The sequence below is a fragment of the Oncorhynchus clarkii genome, chromosome 2 (assembly GCF_045791955.1).
Source record: "Oncorhynchus clarkii lewisi isolate Uvic-CL-2024 chromosome 2, UVic_Ocla_1.0, whole genome shotgun sequence".
Lineage (NCBI taxonomy): Eukaryota > Metazoa > Chordata > Actinopteri > Salmoniformes > Salmonidae > Oncorhynchus > Oncorhynchus clarkii.
Genome location: NC_092148.1, coordinates 26,978,863 through 26,998,291, shown reverse-complemented (window position 1 = coordinate 26,998,291; position 19,429 = coordinate 26,978,863). Strand labels below are relative to the sequence as shown.

General features: G+C 42.1%; 1 protein-coding gene across 1 annotated transcript in view; it reads right to left on the bottom strand.

Annotated features, from left to right (window-relative positions):
• The window catches only part of LOC139365594 (inactive phospholipase C-like protein 2), a 60,297-nt gene extending 49,983 nt beyond the window's left edge, over positions 1-10,314 (bottom strand). Inside the window, exon 1 of the mRNA XM_071102822.1 lies at positions 9,974-10,314. Within this exon, the coding sequence (XP_070958923.1) occupies positions 9,974-10,222 (249 nt within the window). The 5' untranslated portion in view covers positions 10,223-10,314. The remainder of the gene's footprint in view (positions 1-9,973) is intronic.
• Positions 10,315-19,429: the final 9,115 nt, after the last annotated feature.

Genomic DNA, 19,429 nt, shown 5'->3' with positions numbered 1-19,429 from the left:
TGAATATCTGAAACGGATGTTAGTATTTGAATAGGCCTAATTTTTTTTTTTTAGGCCTAATTTAATTAGGAATGAAAATGCCTTGTCTTAAGTAAATTATCCACGACACTGTTACATACAAGGATGACATTTGAAACTCCTATTTTATTTTATTAAAATGTGTGTGTGTATGTATATATATTATATATATATATATATATATATATTTTATGTTTTTGAATAATACAAGTTATACATTTGCTTTATGAGTAGTGTGTGACCATATAGCAGCAACACATAGATTCTAAGTGATTGCAATGGGTATTTCTCCATTCTGTTTCATACCGTTCAAACTTCAACCAAAAATTATTTGACGCATTTATCCATTTCTGCATTTCCTGCACTCATTTGAGATCATGTCCACACTGCCATGTAGAGCTGCACGATATGGGCAAACAATCTAGGCCTTATTTTTAACCAAATGTTGCAATTGCGATTTTGACTTGCGATTTAGAGCAAAACACTTGGGAGAACTGTTGGAATCATGGAAATATGATTAGGGAGGAGTTATTGTGACAGGGTAGGAACCAAAGTGTTGAGAAGTGTTTCCTAGGGGACCCTATAATCTTTGGCTACATTCAATGTTCGCTTAGCTACTTCATGTAGCTAACACGGTCTTGCTTTGCATATTCCTCTTTGATTTAGAAGATACTGTTGCACAAACAACATGCTGATTTAGGTCTACACCATCACTGGTATTATCAGGCTGTATATCTAATTACGTCTGCTCTGACTCAGTATATTTATTAGTTAGCTAGAATTTAGCATTAGTGGCTAACAATTAGCGACTATCAATATTTAGGCCAAACTTGCTGTTTGCAGATGTAAGAATCACAAACGAATTGTGTAATTATAGAACGCAAGTGGATTTATATTAAAAAGCAAAGCAAAAACAGAATCATTGTCATCAACATTGTTGCATGCTCTGCATTGACCATGCAGACTGAATGCAAGTGTCTCGTGGTCGAGGAACAACAAATTTGCACCTTGAGGCAGGGGACGGGGCTAGGTCTGTGTGGATAGCGACATGGAGAGAGAGCTGAGAAAGATGACTAAAGTAGCTTTGCAAACTATATCACATTTAACGAACCAAACATTCAAATACCGTTACAGAAGGTAAAGTAAAATCCCAAACTGGTCCATGAATCAATACCGGTATACCGCCCAGCCCTAGACTCAAGACATGCACTTTCTAGTCTGTCTCTCTCCATCTCACACAACCGGCCCCTCTGCCTGCTGCTCCATCATAGCGGAACCCTCCGCATTTCTCCCTCGTGCAAGGCTCAGGTAAAAAAATGTAAGGGGGGGGGGGGGGGGGGGATCATGAGATTTGAGTAGTGAAATTATTTCTAATGCCTATCCGTAATAGCAGCCACACACCAGACATTTCCAACCTGGCCTCAGAGCATTTCATATTATTATGTGCATACAATTCTGAGACACTGCATTAGTATGATATGTAATGTTTCATATGGCATTTATTATTTTGTGGATGTCCATCATCCATTTCATATTATATGTTACAAATTGCAATTCGTACAATATTTTACATATTTGCAAACGTAGGATGTGTTACGAATTCCAAATTGTTGTGGCTAACGTTAGTTAGGTGGCTAGGGTCTAGAGTTACGGGTCAAGGTTAGGGCTAGGAGTTAGGTTAGGGTTAAGGTTATGGAAAGGGTTAGCTGACATGCTAAGTAGTTGCAATGTTGTTAATTAACTAAAATTGTCCTTGATGAGATTCGCACACAACCTTTGGGTTGCTAGATGTTAGGGGTCAAGGTTAGGAGTTAGGTTAGGGTTAGCTAAACGGGTTAAGGTTAGAAGAAAGATTAGCTAACATGCTTAGTAGTTGCAAAGTAGCTAAAAAGTAGTAAGTAGTTGCAAAATGTCACATTTTGCTAAAATGATAAATGGGATTCGAACACACAACCTTTGGGTTGCTAGACATTCACGTTATACACCCACCCCGACCATACAAACCCTCCTTTAGTTTTTGTCTCATGTACTCTTCCATCTTATATAACCATAGCAAATGTAACATATCAATCCAATTTCAGTGTCCAAGATTTACATTTACCATGTTACATCTAGTCTATGAGACCAATGGCATTTCACATTGAAACTGGGTTTGGTTAGCACTAGGGTGCAAGAAATATCAGGCATCATAAACTGGTGTAGGATTGTGTCATGTAAACTACTCAATATCGACAAATAACCCTGATCTTGAGAAAAGGGAGAAAAATAAAATTGCTGCAAGGGATTCCTAAGCTAACTAAGTAGCAGTATAAGGCTCCCCTTGAAATATGGAGCATCTGAATTGGAAGACAATGTTTTGCTACTTTTGTTCTGCCTGGACCAGATCAGAAGACTTATTTGCAGTGGACAGTTGGAAAAATCCTAGGCCTACATTTTGCTTGGTTGATCACTAATCAGGGACATGCTCTGAGCTGTGGTTTGGCAACAAGATATAGAAGAGAATTGATAGCTATCTATCAATGGAGGGACCTTGTTAAGTGAACTATCTGTGAGAAAATAATTTAACCATTCAACTCATTCAAAATCAGTAATTTTCAGTTGTTGGTCAAAACTGAACAGATACAAATTAACTGTTAGGCCAAAGTGACCTTCCCTTTTACTTGAGTAGTTTTCTTTTAAGATATCTTTACTTTTACTCAAGTATGACAATTGGATACTTCTTCCACCACTGCTGACCACATCCTCTCATCACTGCAGAAAAACTATCCTGCTTTAGTAGAGAAATAGGTTATTATATTACTCAGGGATTGGAACCTTTTAAAATAAAAATAAATAAAAAAAGAACAAAACCATTTTGAGGAACAGAAACAAAAGTGATATCTAGTGTTCGGGTCAGAACCATTATTTTCAAATCTTAAGAACCGGTTAATAATGTTTTTCCTTGTTCCATGTTCTAAAAATATTACACATTTTTAGTGCATCATTCTGTAATAATGCATGTAATATCCTAAACACATTCCAATTCACATCATGATGTTCAGTGCTTCATGACAAGACCGCTACATTGCCCACCCCGCTCTCTCCCCACATCACAGGAGGCATAATGGCTGGAACGAAGCAAATGGAATAGCATCAAACATATGGAAACCATGGGTTTGACGTATTTATCTGAACTTATCTGACCAATCAAAACATGTAAACAAATATCTTACCCGTTCCACAGAAAGCTGTTCTCTCAGTGAAAATGTGTTGAGTAAATAATCTAAATGTAAAAACAAATGTTGATTTCAAAGGTAAAAAAATGACAGAAAACATTCAACTTGTGCAAATGGGGATTTGCGCTCCATAATACAGTTGAAAATCAGCAGTCATTTTATGAGTGAAGACAAAGAGAAAGTGGCCACAATCCACAGGCCACAATCACTAGCCAGATCAACTATATGCGAAGGATATGCGTCATGCTGCATGAGGCAAATGGTGGTCACACCAGATACGGACTGTTTTTCTGATCCACACCACTATCTTTTAATTTTATTATTTTTTTAAAGGTACTGTATCGGTGACCAACAAATGCATATCTGTATTCCCAGTCATGTAAAATACATAGATTAGGGCCTAATGAATGTAAATTGACTGATTTCCTTATATGAACTGTAACTCAGTAAAATCTTTGAAATGATTGCATGTTGCGTTTATATTTTTGTTCAGTGTCATTTCAAAAAAGCATGGTGGCATCACTTTCTAGTCACTGACATATTTGCAAGGCTACAGTGTAAGGTGGAAGTGGAATGGAGAGATGTGAGCATGTAATATGGCTGCACAGTTATGAACAGGTCCAAGACCTGAAGCAGAACCCACTTCTACTAATGGGGGTTGTCCATTTTAACTCTGGTCTGACAGGGCCAGCATGATTAGCCTGGAAATTTGCCCAATTCTGGTTTGCATATGGACCAGTGTTGTATTATACCAACTTGTCAAGACTGGCAGAGAAGGCTGTTATTGTGTAGTCTTACAGTCCCTTATTGCAATTGGGACATTGGTGGTAAGCCACATGTGCAGCCGTCTTCATCGACCTGGCCAAGGCTTTCGACTCTGTCAATCACGGTATTCTTGTCGGGAGACTCAACAGTCTTGGTTTCTCTAATGACTGCCTCGCCTGGTTCACTAACTGCTTCTCAGATAGATTTCAGTGTGTCAAATCGGAAGGCCTGTTGTCCGGACCTCTGGCAGTCTTTATGAGGGTGCCACGGGGTTAAATTCTCGGGCCGACTCTTTTCTCTGCATATATCAATGATGTCGCTCTTGCTGCGGGTGATTCTTTGATTCACCTCTACACTGACGACACCATTCTGTATACATCTGGCCCTTCTTTGGACACGGTGTTAAACCCTCTTTGGGCTAGGGGGCAGTATTTTCACGTCCGGATGAAAAGCGTTCCCAAAGTAAACTGCCTGCTACTCAGTTCCAGAAGCTAGGATATGCATATTATTACTAGATTTGGAAAACACTCTGAAGTTTCTAAAACTGTTTGAATAATGCCTGTGAGTATAACAGAACTGATTTGGCAGGCGAAACCCAGAGCACAATCCATCCAGGGGAAAAAAATGTTCGAGGTCAATGTGTTTTCCATTAGCTTTCTATGGGAAACCCTTTTTAATAGGAATCTGGTTGCCGTTCCTATGGCTTCCACTAGATGTCAACGATCTTTAGAATTTGGTTGATGTTTTTCTTTTGAGAAATTAAGAAGTAGTCCTGTTCTTTCCATGTGTCACTCAGATGGACTCAAGTTTTTTGTTGCGCATGACCTGGAATGCGCTTCACGTTGTTTTTATCCAGTATTGAATACAGTATACCCAGTCTTAAATTTTAGCGATTATTTACGTTTTAGGATACCGTAGGTTGGATTAGGAATGTTGTTTAAAATGTTTGGACCAAGTTTACAGGTAATTTATTAGATACTTTGTAGGCATGTTGAGCAAGTTGAAACCGGTATATTTCTGAATCAAACGCGCCAAATAAATTGACATTTTTGGGACATAAAGAAGGACATTATCGAACAAAAGGACCATTTGTGATGTTTCTGGGAAATTTTGGAGTGCCAACAGAAGATGATGTTCAAAAGGTAAGGCATTAATTATATAGCTATTTCTGACTTTTGTCGCACACCTGCCTGGTTGAAATGTGATTTTCATGTGTTTGTATGCGAGGTGCTGTCCTCAGATAATCTCATGGTCTGCTTTCGCCGTAAAGCCTTTTTGAAATCTGACACAGCGGCTGGATTAACAAGAAGTTAAGCTTTATTTTGATGTAGAACACTTGTATGTTTTATGAATTCTTATTATGAGTGTTTTTGAATTTGGCGCACTGCAATTTCACTGGATGTTGTCAAACCAATCCTGTTAACGGGATTCGAGCGGGAATGGGATATAAATCAAATCAAATTTTATTTGTCACATACACATGGTTAGCAGATGTTAACGCGAGTGTAGCGAAATGCTTGTGCTTCTAGTTCCGACAATGCAGTAATAACCAACAAGTAATCTAGCTAACAATTCCAAAACTACTACCTTATACACACAAGTGTAAGGGGATAAAGAATATGTACATAAAGATATATGAATGAGTGATGGTACAGAGCGGCATAGGCAAGATACAGTAGATGGTATTGAGTGCAGTATATACATATGAGATGAGTATGTAAACAAAGTGGCATAGGTAAAGTGGCTAGTGATACATGTCTTACATAAAGATGCAGTAGATGATATAGAGTACAGTATATACATATACATATGAGATGAATAATGTAGGGTATGTAACATTATATTAGGTAGCATTGTTTAAAGTGGCTAGTGATATATTTTACATCATTTCCCATCTATTCCCATTATTAAAGTGGCTGGAGTTGAGTCAGTGTGTTGGCAGCAGCCACTCAATGTTAGTGGTGGCTGTTTAACAGTTTGATGGCCTTGAGATAGAAGCTGTTTTTCAGTCTCTCGGTCCCAGCTTTGATGCACCTGTACTGACCTCGCCTTCTGGATGATAGCGGGGTGAACAGGCAGTGGCTCGGGTGGTTGTTGTCCTTGATGATCTTTATGGCCTTCCTGTGACATCGGGTGGTGTAGGTGTCCTGGAGGGCAGGTAGTTTGCCCCCCGGTGATGCATTGTGCAGACCTCACTACCCTCTGGAGAGCCTTACGGTTGTGTAAGGGATCCCTAAGAGGTTTAACAAACCTCCAAACGAGCTTCAACGTCATACAACACTACTTCCGTGGCCTCCAACTGCTCGTCAATACTAGTAAAACGAAATGCATGCTCTTCAACCGATCGCTGCCCGGACAAGCCCGCACGACTAGCATCACTACTCTAAGCGGTTCTGACTTAGATATTTATAGTTGTCCACAAATTCTAGGTGTCTGGCTAGACTGTAAACTCTCCTCCCAGACTCACATTAATTAAGCATCTCCAATCCAAAGTTAAATCTTGAAATCGGCTTCCTATTTCGCAAAAGAACCTCCTTCACTAATGCTGCCAAACATACCCTCAAAACTGACTATCCTACCGATCCTACCGACTTCAGCGATGTCGTTTACAAAATAGCCTCCAACACTACTCAACAAATTGGATGCAGTCAATCACAGTGCCATCCATTTTGTCACCAAAGCCCCATATACTACCCACCACTGCGACCTGTATGCTCTTAATGGCTGGTCCTCGATACACATTCGTCGCCAAACCCACTGGCTCTTGGTCATCTATAAGTCTTTGCTAGGTAGAGCTCTGCCTTCGTTCACTGGTCACCATAGCAACACCCAACCATAGCACGCGCTCCAGCAGGTATATTTCACTGGTCATCCCCAAAGCCAACACTTGCTTTGGCCGCCTTTCCTTCCAGTTCTCTGCTGCCAATGACTGGAACGAATTGCAAAGAAAACACACAAAAACACTGAAGTTGGAGACATATCTCCCTCACTAACTCACTAACTTTAAGCAACAGCTGTCAGAGCAGCTTACCGATCGCTGCAGCTGTACACAGCCCATCTGTAAATAGCCCATCCAACCAACTACCTACCTCATCCCCATATTTGTGTTTCTGCTCTTTTGCACACCAGTATTTCTGCTTGCACATCCTCATCTGCACATATCACTCCAGTGTAAATTGCTAAATTGTAATTACTTTGCCACTATTGGCCTGTTTATTGCCTTACCTCCTTACTTCATTTGCACACACTGTATTCAGATGTTTCTATTGTTGACTGTACGTTTGTTTATCCCATGTGTAACTGTGTTGTTTTGTCGCACTGCTTTGCTTTATCTTGGCCAGTCGCAGTTGTAAATGAGAACTTGTTCTCAACTGGCCTACCTGGTGAAATAAAGGTGAAATAAAATACATTTAAAAATTTGATCATTTGCTGACTGGATCCTTTGGCAGTAGACTACCTTCGGACCAGTCAGTTCTTGCACGACAAGTGCATTATGCTTTGTTCAATAGCAATAAGAGGTTTGTTGACAAAAAAAGGTTTCCTAAATGTGGGCTTCCTGGACCAACCAAGAGCTTGGTGAGTGAAGGTATGTGCAATACATTTTGGGTGGGTAAATACAGATTTCTCTGCTCTCCAATACATTTCAATAGATATAATTGACCTATTAACAGAGGATATTGAACCTTGTGTCACAGGAGTGGACATCAGATAAAATAAATAGTTCTTCACAGCTGGGAAGTGAGACAGGTCCTTGTGTGGTAAGAGATTACTTGGAACTTTACATGGCAGAAATGTCAATATTACCTAACATCAATCTCCAGGCAGAGAGAGCATGAAAGTTCAACGCTTTCAATGTGCCAAGAAAGTGCTGCCCACAAAACCTGGCTTGGAAAAGAGCTTAACTGGAAAGAACTGTGTTCATTGCTGGCAAATCAACAATAACACAATGAAAAGGCTCACAATGAATAACAATCAATAACAAGTACGAGCCTCATCTACAGTTGGTCCAGAAATGACCTGATCTAAAGATAGTGATGCAACTTTAGTCACAGTGTGGACTATCCATTCATAAGGCTACACAGTTGACTTGCAGATCTGATAAGTTTATCACTAAGAAAGCTAGGAGCGTGGATGGGCAACTCCAGTCCTCAGGGGCTCAGTGGTTGTTACACTTTTCCCTCAAACCCTAGCAAACACATCTGATTAAACTAATTGCATTCTAAACTAAAGATCATTAGTTGATTTTTGGAGTCAGGGGTGTTAGCTGGGGCAAAAATGTGAAAGCAATCAGGCCACAAAGGACTGGAGTTGCACATCCCTGGGCTAGAGTGTAAGCCATAACCAGCTTAAAAATCTAAAGATACAAAGCAATATGGGATAGACCTAGGCCTACATTAGCCGTTTCCATTAACTTGTGCAGTGATTTTGTTGTTGACATTTAGAAAGTTTGCATAGAAATTGCAACAACTGCCTTTGTTTCTACTGAACTGTCTTGTGACAAATACAGCAGACCGTAATGACGTCAACCCCCTCCCCAAAAAATTACAATGTTCGCAAAAACCTTGAGTGCCAAATAAAAAATTAAGTGGTTGAACTGTTTCCATTATCCATTTAGGGAATTTGCGCATTAATAAATGTGACAGTCTGTATGCCTTCCCACCTACAGTATGTTTCATGTCTCAGGTAGCCCGCAAAGGCCAGCATGGATAGAATGCAAGAATTTACTCATCTTTGCCATATTCTAATAATTCTCATGTGCCAACGTATCGCCATGGTCTGTGCTCTTGTGAAACTTGCACTCCTGTAGAGCTGAAATAATTGGATTGTAAAACTTGCATCCAGCCAACCAGAAAAGCAAGGCAAAACAATTCAAGCATTCTTGAAAGTCAAGACAATCCTTGTTCTCCAAATAAACATTTGTATAGTTGAAAAACATTTTTTTTTGCAAGCAGTAGACATTTAGAATTAAAATGTGTAGTGAAGCTTTATAGTAACGTGTGACATCACGTGCCCAGAGTACCTTAAATGATTCATTTATTCTGAAAAACTGTTTCCATCATCATTTCTTGCAATGAAGAAAGTTTGACTAGACAAATCCACCCGTTGAATGGATAAAAAATGTTGATCTTCAGAACATTTCTTCAATAGCTGCCGTTTCCATTACACGTCGCAATGTTTTTTTTTGCGACATTGACCCAGGTTTATTCAACAAAAGCAATGGAAACCTGCCTAGTGAGCGGCAATAAGAGAAATACAAAAAAGCTGTGAGTTTAGCAATGTGATAGCCTCAGTCTGCAAGACCTAGGCTACACTTGAATGAAATTTGTAGGCCTATTTAGGGATTTGTAGCCTTCACTTTCAGGGAAAACAAAACAACCTTGCAAAACAGTCAATATGAGGAAATAGGTGAATGCATAATTTCCTTCATGAGGCCATCTGTTGTTGGCTAATATTGAGGCCAACTGACAACACTATCTAAATGAAGACAACGAAATTCAAAGCTGAAAGGTCTTAATGAGGAAAAGCCTTGTCTCATGTGATGAACTGCTTACCAAACCAATGTGTTGAGAAGCAACAATGGCATCAATTTAATTTGGAAACTGTTCTTAACCACAGGAATTGGTCCAGACTTTCCCAAATGTTGAATGGCAACATATGGTAAACGTCAAGCACTCAAAATTGCTGTTTGAAAGATGCCGCAAACGGATCACTTTTTTCTCTGAATGGTGAATTGACACTTGCAATGAAATTCAGACAAGACCTATACTCTCACCTGACTGTTTGCATTGTCAATGTGTGTGTGAACAGTGGTTTTTGGATTGCAAGTGGTCGAGGTTGCTGAACCAATGTGCATAACATGTACACTTAGTGGAAGATCAAATCTAAGGATGCATCCACGAAGCTAACAATATAGCCAATCATGGACCTCTTTGTGTTCTCAAATCCGTGTAAATCTGCATAAAAATATGATTTACCTTTATAATGCTGCTCCTGCGTGGTATTCCGGATTTGGAATCCAATCTGACAGAGGAATTGTTGGCGGTTTCAAGCCCTGGGCTGTCATGTAACGTTTCTGATCCAACCATGTCTGCCGGTATCCCACAGTCCCCATTGAAGACCGATACTTCGCACTGCGTCCTCCCGTCTGTTTTATCACTGGGCAAAGCCACCGAATCCCCAGTATTCGATGGAGATGAGCCGTTGTTCTCTCCAAACTCCGCCATAGGCACTCCACGCACACAGACAGACCAAGCTTAGCTGTCAAGCTGCTATGTAGGTGTTTCACTTGCAACGCTGTTGTATTTCTCCAATGTCCTGGCTTGCTAGCTAGCTACCTCGTTATAACAACTGCACAAAAACGTTCCGTACCATTTTCTTGGTCCATATTTGACTGGTATTTAATGTCGCGTGTTCCATGGATTGTGCTCTGTAAAACAAAACATCAACAAGAGACATTGAATACCAATAGATTAAACTGTTCAATGCTCGACATGATCTGAAATTGTATGCAGACGATGTCTAATAATGTGACTTTGAATGGTAACGTTAGCTGACGAACGTTAATTACGTACAAACAGTTCAATTGCATTCAATAGCATTTTCAATTTGCAAAGCTGTCGGTATAACATTGCAAAATTATTTCATAATGGATGCATTAGCTAGCTACATCGTCTCATTTGAAATTGTCTGGTAAGTCATTCGATAGTTAGCTGCCTAGCTATGCAACATTCGTAAATTAGTTTAACGTTAGTCAACAAGTTAGCCATATTTGCGTTCGTCTGGGATAGAAGTGGCTTGTTTGTTAGCTGCTGTGTTGTATATCTGGACTAGAGCTAATTTAGTTATAGCTAGCAAACTTAGTTATACGTCCTTACTCAGTCATGTTACGTTAACTGATAAATTAGCCCACATTTAATTAACTTGCCAATAGTTAGCTAACATTAACTAACCTGGCAAACTAACACTAATGTTACAGACAAATGTGTTTTAACTAACCCTCTCGTATCTGTTCTACAGCCACACATGCCAACATAATTTCATGTTATCACACTTGCCTTGCTTGATAAAGTCTTGTCAAAAGAGAACGAAGTTCTATTCTGTTGTGCTACCCAGCTGCAACGACGAGACTACTGTTCAGTCCATGCATCACCACCAGTTGCTGCATTAGTTAGCTTGCAATGCAGCTAATGTTAGTTAGCAAGTAGTCACGGACTAAACCCAACTGTCAATACATTTGCTATCTAAATATGTATCTAGCGAGCTACCCGTTAAGCAAAAGTCAAAAGGTGAACGAACTACTTGTAACAGGCAGCAACGACAACGAACCTTCTGTCAATCAAACCTTGCTCATAGAAAAATATATGTCTTATTGAAATACATGAAAACTGCTTTCATCGATCAAAACCAGTGCTTTATAATTACACTAGAAGACAGCACCGGGCACAGTTTTGAAGCCAACACGCCTACATCTTGGCACGCACCCACCACAGTAGAAAAAATACATTTTTACATTTATTCTATTACAAACACCTTAATGCATACTTTACAATTATATTATGTGAGTTAAACATACGTTATATATATATATATATATATATATATATATATATATATATATAAAGTATAATTTTTGAAAGTACTCATGTTACTTTCCCCACGACAACAACAAAATACATATGCATGTAATTCTGTCCTTGATACATTTAATGAAATACTGTAGAAATTCATTCATTCCTTTGTGGGACTCCTTCTTCTGTGGAGTGCCAATATGGCCGACCAGTGGCTTCAAAGAGTCTCTTTGGCCAACACCCAGCATATACCATCCAGGGTTTATATACAGTGCATTCGGGAAAGTATTCAAACCACGTCCCCTTTTCCATATTTTGTTACGTTACAGCCTTATTCTAATATTTGTTTCCCATAATGACCAAATTAAAACATGTTTGTAGAAATTTGTGTACATTTATTACAAATAACAAACAGAAATACCTCATTTACACAAGTATTCAGACCCTTTACTATGAGAAATTGAAATGAAATTGAGCTCAGGTGCATCCTGTTTCCATTGATCATCCTTGAGATGTTTCTACAACTTGATTGGAGTCCACCTGTGGTAAATTCAATTGATTGGACATTATTTGGAAAGGCACACGATTGTCTATGTAAGGTCCACAATTGACCGTGCTTTTCAGAGCAAAAACCAAACCACGAGGACAAAGGAAATGGCCGTAGAGCTACGAGACAGGGTTGTGTCGAGGCATATATCTGGGGAAGGGTACCAAAAAATGACTGCAGCTTTGAAGATCCCAAAGAACACAGTGGCCTCCATCATTCTTAAATGGAAAAAGTTTGGAACCAACAAGACTCTTCCTAGAGCTGGCCGCCCAGCCAAACTGAACACTCAGGGGAGAAGGGCCTAGGTACGGGAGGTGATCAAGGACCCGATGGTCACTGACAGAGCTCAAGAGTTCCTCTGTGGAGATGAGAGAACCTTCCAGAAGGACAACCATCTCTACAGCACTCCACCAATCAGGCCTTTATGATAGAGTGGCCAGACAGAAGCCCCTGCTCAGTAAAAGGCACATGACAGCCCGCTATGAGTTTGCCAAAAGGCCCCTAAAGGACTCTCAGACCATGAGAAACAACATTCTCTGGTCTGATGAAACCAAGATTGAACTCTTTGGCCAGAATGCCAAGCATCATGTCTGGAGGAAACCTGGCACCATCCCTACGGTGAAGCATGGTGGTGGCAGCATCATGTTGGTGGGATGTTTTTCAGCGGGAGGGACTTGGAGACTAGTCCGGATCGAGGGAAAGATGAACAGAGCAAAGTACAGAGAGATCCTTGTTGAAAACCTGATCTAGAGCACTCAAGGTTCACCTTCCAACAGGACAATGACCCTAAGCACACAGCCAAGACAATGCAGGAATGGCTTCCTGTCAAGTCTCTGAATGTCCTTGAGTGGCCTAGCCAGAGCCTGGACATGAATCCGATCAAACATCTCTCGAGAGACCTGAAAACGGCTGCTCCCCATCCAACCTGCCAGAGCTTGAGAGGATCTGCAAAGAATAATGGGAGAAAATCCCCAAATACAGGTGTGCCAAGTTTGTAGCGTCACACCCAAGACTTGAGGCTGCAATCGCTGCCAAAGGTGCTTTAACAAAGTACTGAGTAAAGGGTCTGAATATGTAAATGTAAAATAGTTTTTATTTTTAATACATTTTCAAAAATGTCAACCTATTTTTGGTTTGTCATTATTGGGTATTGTGTGTGGATTGCTAAGGAAAAAACTTGAATCAATTTTTGAACAAGGCTGTAATGTAACAACGTGGAAAAGTCAAGGAGTCTGAATACTTTCCGAATGCACTGTACATCATTGATCAAAACACATGGTGAAACTGAAACATCACTAACATCACACTCACCACATTCTTTGGGTGAGATTGGAAACCCAAATTGGTTTACACAGACTTGCCTGGTTTAGATTTTATCTGTCGGAAAGATATCAGTTTGTCCTCTGACAAATCAACTGTAAATTTCGGTGTTCCTCAAGGTTCTGTTTTAGGACCACTATGGTTTTCACTATATATTTTACCTCTTGGTGATGTTATTCGGAAACATAATGTTAACTTTCACTGCTATGCGGATGACACACAGCTGTACATTTCGATGAAACATGGTGAAGCCCCAAAATTGCCCTCCCTGGAAGCCTGTGTTTCAGAAATATGGAAGTTGATGGCTGCAAATGTTCTACTTTTAAACTCGGAACAAAACAGAGATGCTTGTTCTAGGTCCCAAGAAACAAACGGATCTTCTGTTGAATCTGACAATTAATCTTGATGGTTGTACAGTCGTATCAAATAAAACTGTGAAGGACCTTGGCGTTACTCTGGACCCCGATTTCTCTTTTGACGAACATATCAAGACTGTTTCAAGGACAGCTTTTTTCCATCTACGTAACATTGCAAAAATCAGAAACTTTCTGTCCAAAAATGATGCAGAAAAATGTATCCATGCTTTTGTCACTTCTAGGTTAGACTACTGCAATGCTCTACTTTCCTGCCACCCGGATAAAGCAATAAATAACTTCAGTTAGTGCTAAACATGGCTGCTAGAATCTTGACTAGAACCAAAATATTTGATCATATTACTCCAGTGCTAGCCTCTCTACACTGGCTTCCTGTTAACGCAAGGACTGATTTCAAGGTTTTACTGCTAACCTACAAAGCATTACATGGGCTTGCTCCTACCTATCTTTTCGATTTGGTCCTGCCATACATACCTACATGTACGCTACGGTCACAAGACGCAGGCCTCCTTACTGTTCCTAGAATTTCTAAGCAAACAGCTGGAGGCAGGGCTTTCACCTATAGAGCTCCATTTTTATGGAATGGTCTGCCTACCCATGTGAGAGATGCAGACTCGGTCTCAACCTCTAAGTCTTTATTGAAGACTCATCACTTCAGTAGGTCCTATGATTGAGTGTAGTTTGGCCCAGGAGTGTGAAGGTGAACGGAAAGGCACTGGAGCAACAAACCGCCCTTGCTGTCTCTGCCTGGACGGTTCCTCTCTCTCCACAGGGATTCTCTGCCTCTAACCCTATTACAGGGGCTGAGTCACTGGCTTACTGGTGCTCTTCCATGCCATCCCTAGGAGGGGTGCGTCACTAGAGTGGGTTGAGTCACTGATGTGATCTTCCTGGCCGGGTGACAAGGTACAAATCTGTCGTTCTGCCCCTGAACAGGCAGCTAACCCACTGTTCCTAGGCCGTCATTGAAAATAAGAATTTGTTCTTAACTGACTTGCCTAGTTAAATAAAGGATTTTTTTTTTAAAAGTATGCTCTCTCTAATTTTCTCTTTCTTTCTTTCTTTCTCTCTCTCGGAGGACCTGAGCCCTAGGACCATATCTCAGGAATACCTGGCCTGATGACTTCTTGCTGTCCCCAGTCCACCTGGCCGTGCTGCTGCTCCAGTTTCAACTGTTCTGCCTGCTGCTATGGAACCCTGAGCTGTTCAACGGACGTGCTGTCCCAGACCTGCTGTTTTCAACTCTCTAGAGACAGAAGGAGTGGTAGAGATACTCTAAATGATCGGCTATGAAAAGCTAACTGACATTTACTCCTGAGGTGCTGACCTGTTGCACCCTCGACAACCACTGTGATTATTATAATTTCACCCTGCTGGTCATCTATGAACATTTGAACCTCTTGGCCATGTTCTGTTATAATCTCCACCCGGCACAGCCAGAAGAGGACTGGCCACCCCTCATAGCCTGGTTCCTCTCTAGGTTTCTTCCTAGGTTCTGGGCTTTCTAGGGAGTTTTTCCTAGCCCCCGCACTTCTACACCTGCATTGCTTGCTGTTTGGGGTTTTAGGCTGGGTTTCTGTACAGCACTTTGTGACATCAGCTGATGTAAGAAGGGCTTTATAAATACATTTGATTTGATTTGATCAAAACACATGGTGAACCTGTAACATCACTAAGTAACAGCTCCATTGGCACAAATTTAACCATACAAATCAATATAGGTTACGATCTAGGTTTTCTCTGCATCTCCAATCAATTATAAATCATCAAATATGTTGTAGAATGTTATACATTAAAAAGGAATGTTTGAATTATACAAGGAAAACCAGGGATGCTAGACATCCCAAGTGGGAATTTAAAAAACAATATATATTTAAATCATACTTCGTTAACATATTTTAAGTATATCCCCCCATCGCGACGTCCCCAAAGGCTAACTCTCTAGCCCTTGCTATCTCCTTGCTTGCAAATTCGGCCTGCTAACTGCTAGCTTGTTTAGCCCGGTCCGCTAACTGCTACCGTGTTTAGCACCGTCTACTAACTGTTAGCTTGTTAGCACAGGCCTGCTAACCGTCTGAATCGCCGCGTCCCAAACACTCACTGAACCCATATTTACTTTCTATCCCTTTTCGATTTTTAATTTGTTTATACCTTCCGGTAACCTGCCTCACCCAATGTGATACGGAACCGCTATTATTTTTACATTTTTAGAACACACTCAAGAACCTCCAGAAGCTAACCAGCTAACTGGCTACAAGCTATTTAGTCATTGTTAGTTTTCTAACCTGGATAACACTCGCCAGTCCAGCTTCCCTGCCCCATCCACCGCTGCCCCCTGGACACTGATCACTTGGCTACATAGCTGATGCATGCTGGACTGTCCATTAATCACGGTAATCCATTCTGCTTGTTTATGTTTTATCTGTCGGCCCCAGCCGCACTTAGGCTCTGTGTGTAGTTAATCCGACCCTCTCTGCCTAGTCAATCGCCATTCTACCTGCTGTTGTTGTGCTAGCTGATTAGCTGTTGTTGTCTCACCTACTGTTTTAGCTAGCTCTCCCAATTCAACACCTGTGATTACTGTATGCCTCGCTGTATGTCTCTCTCAAATGTCAATATGCCTTGTATACTGTTGTGCAGGTTAGTTATCATTGTTTTAGTTTACAATGGAGCCCCTAGTTCCACTCTTTATACCCCTGATACCTCCTTTGTCCCACCCCCCACACATGCGGTGACCTCACCCATTACAACCAGCATGTCCAGAGATACAACCTCTCTCATCATCACCCAGTGCCTGGGCTTACCTCCGCTGTACCCGCACCCCACCATACCCCTGTTTGCGCATTATGCCCTGAATATATTCTACCATGCCCAGAAACCTGCTCCTCTTATTCTCTGTCCCCAACGCCCTAGGCGACCAGTTTTGATAGCCTTCAGCCGCACCCTCATACTACTCCTTCTCTGTTCCGCGGGTGATGTGGAGGTAAACCCAGGCCCTGCATGTCCCCAGGCACCCTCATTTGTTGACTTCTGTGATCGAAAAAGCCTTGGTTTCATGCATGTCAACATCAGAAGCCTCCTCCCTAAGTTTGTCTTACTCACTGCTCTAGCACACTCTGCTAACCCTGATGTCCTTGCCGTGTCTGAATCCTGGCTCAGGAAGGCCACCAAAAATTCTGAGATTTCCATACCCAACTATAACATCTTCCGTCAAGATAGAACTGCCAAAGGGGGAGGAGTTGCAGTCTACTGCAGAGATAGCCTGCAAAGTAATGTCATACTTTCCAGGTCCATACCCAAACAGTTCGAACTACTAATTTTGAAAATTACTCTCTCCAGAAATAAGTCTCTCACTGTTGCCGCCTGCTACCGACCCCCCTCAGCTCCCAGCTGTGCCCTGGACACCATTTGTGAATTGATCGCCCCCTATCTAGCTTCAGAGTTTGTTCTGTTAGGTGACCTAAACTGGGATATGCTTAACACCCCGGCAGTCCTACAATCTAAGCTAGATGCCCTCAATCTCACTCAAATCATCAAGGAACCCACCAGGTACAACCCTAACTCTGTAAACAAGGGCACCCTCATAGACGTCATCCTGACCAACTGGCCCTCCAAATACACCTCCGCTGTCTTCAACCAGGATCTCAGCGATCACTGCCTCATTGCCTGTATCCGCTACGGAGCCGCAGTCAAACGACCACCCCTCATCACTGTCAAACGCTCCCTAAAACACTTCTGTGAGCAGGCCTTTCTAATCGACCTGGCCCGGGTATCCTGGAAGGACATTGACCTCATCCCGTCAGTTGAGGATGCCTGGTCTTTCTTTAAAAGTAACTTCCTCACCATTTTAGATAAGCATGCTCCGTTCAAAAAATGCAGAACTAAGAACAGATATAGCCCCTGGTTCACTCCAGACCTGACTGCCCTCGACCAGCACAAAAACATCCTGTGGCGGACTGCACTAACATCAAATAGTCCCCGCGATATGCAACTGTTCAGGGAAGTCAGGAACCAATACACACAGTCAGTCAGGAAAGCTAAAGCCAACTTCTTCAGGCAGAAGTTTGCATCCTGTAGCTCCAACTCCAAAAAGTTCTGGGACACTGTGAAGTCCATGGAGAACAAGAGCACCTCCTCCCAGCTGCCCACTGCACTGAGGCTAGGTAACACGGTCACCACCGATAAATCCATGATTATCGAAAACTTCAACAAGCAATTCTCAACGGCTGGCCATGCCTTCCGCCTGGCTACTCCAACCTCGGCCAACAGCCCCCCCCCCCCCCCGCAGCTACTCGCCCAAGCCTCTCCAAGTTCTCCTTTACCCAAATCCAGATAGCAGATGTTCTGAAAGAGCTGCAAAACCTGGACCCGTACAAATCAGCTGGGCTTGACAATCTGGACCCTCTATTCCTGAAACTATCCGCCGCCATTGTCGCAACCCCTATTACCAGCCTGTTCAACCTCTCTTTCATATCGTCTGAGATCCCCAAGGATTGGAAAGCTGCCGCAGTCATCCCCCTCTTCAAAGGGGGCGACACCCTGGACCCAAACTGTTACAGACCTATATCCATCCTGCCCTGCCTATCTAAGGTCTTCGAAAGCCAAGTCAACAAACAGGTCACTGACCATCTCGAATCCCACCGTACCTTCTCCGCTGTGCAATCTGGTTTCCGAGCCGGTCACGGGTGTACCTCAGCCACGCTCAAGGTACTAAACGATATCATAACCGCCATCGATAAAAGACAGTACTGTGCAGCCGTCTTCATAGACCTTGCCAAGGCTTTCGACTCTGTCAATCACCGTATTCTTATCGGCAGACTCAGTAGCCTCGGTTTTTCGGATGACTGCCTTGCCTGGTTCACCAATTACTTTGCAGACAGAGTTCAGTGTGTCAAATCGGAGGGCATGCTGTCCGGTCCTCTGGCAGTCTCTATGGGGGTGCCACAGGGTTCAATTCTCGGGCCGACTCTTTTCTCTGTATATATCAATGATGTTTCTCATGCTGCGGGCGATTCCCTGATCCACCTCTACGCAGACGACACCATTCTATATACTTCCGGCCCGTCCTTGGACACTGTGCTATCTAACCTCCAAACGAGCTTCAATGCCATACAGCACTCCTTCCGTGGCCTCCAACTGCTCTTAAACGCTAGTAAAACCAAATGCATGCTTTTCAACCGTTCGCTGCCTGCACCCGCACGCCTGACCAGCATCACCACCCTGGATGGTTCCGACCTTGAATATGTGGACATCTATAAGTACCTAGGTGTCTGGCTAGACTCTAAACTCTCCTTCCAGACCCATATCAAACATCTCCAATCGAAAATCAAATCAAGAGTCGGCTTTCTATTCCGCAACAAAGCCTCCTTCACTCACGCCGCCAAACTTACCCTAGTAAAACTGACTATCCTACCGATCCTCGACTTCGGCGATGTCATCTACAAAATTGCTTCCAACACTCTACTCAGCAAACTGGAGTTTATCACAGTGCCATCCGTTTTGTCACTAAAGCACCTTATACCACCCACCACTGCGACTTGTATGCTCTAGTCGGCTGGCCCTCGCTACATATTCGTCGCCAGACCCACTGGCTCCAGGTCATCTACAAGTCCATGCTAGGTA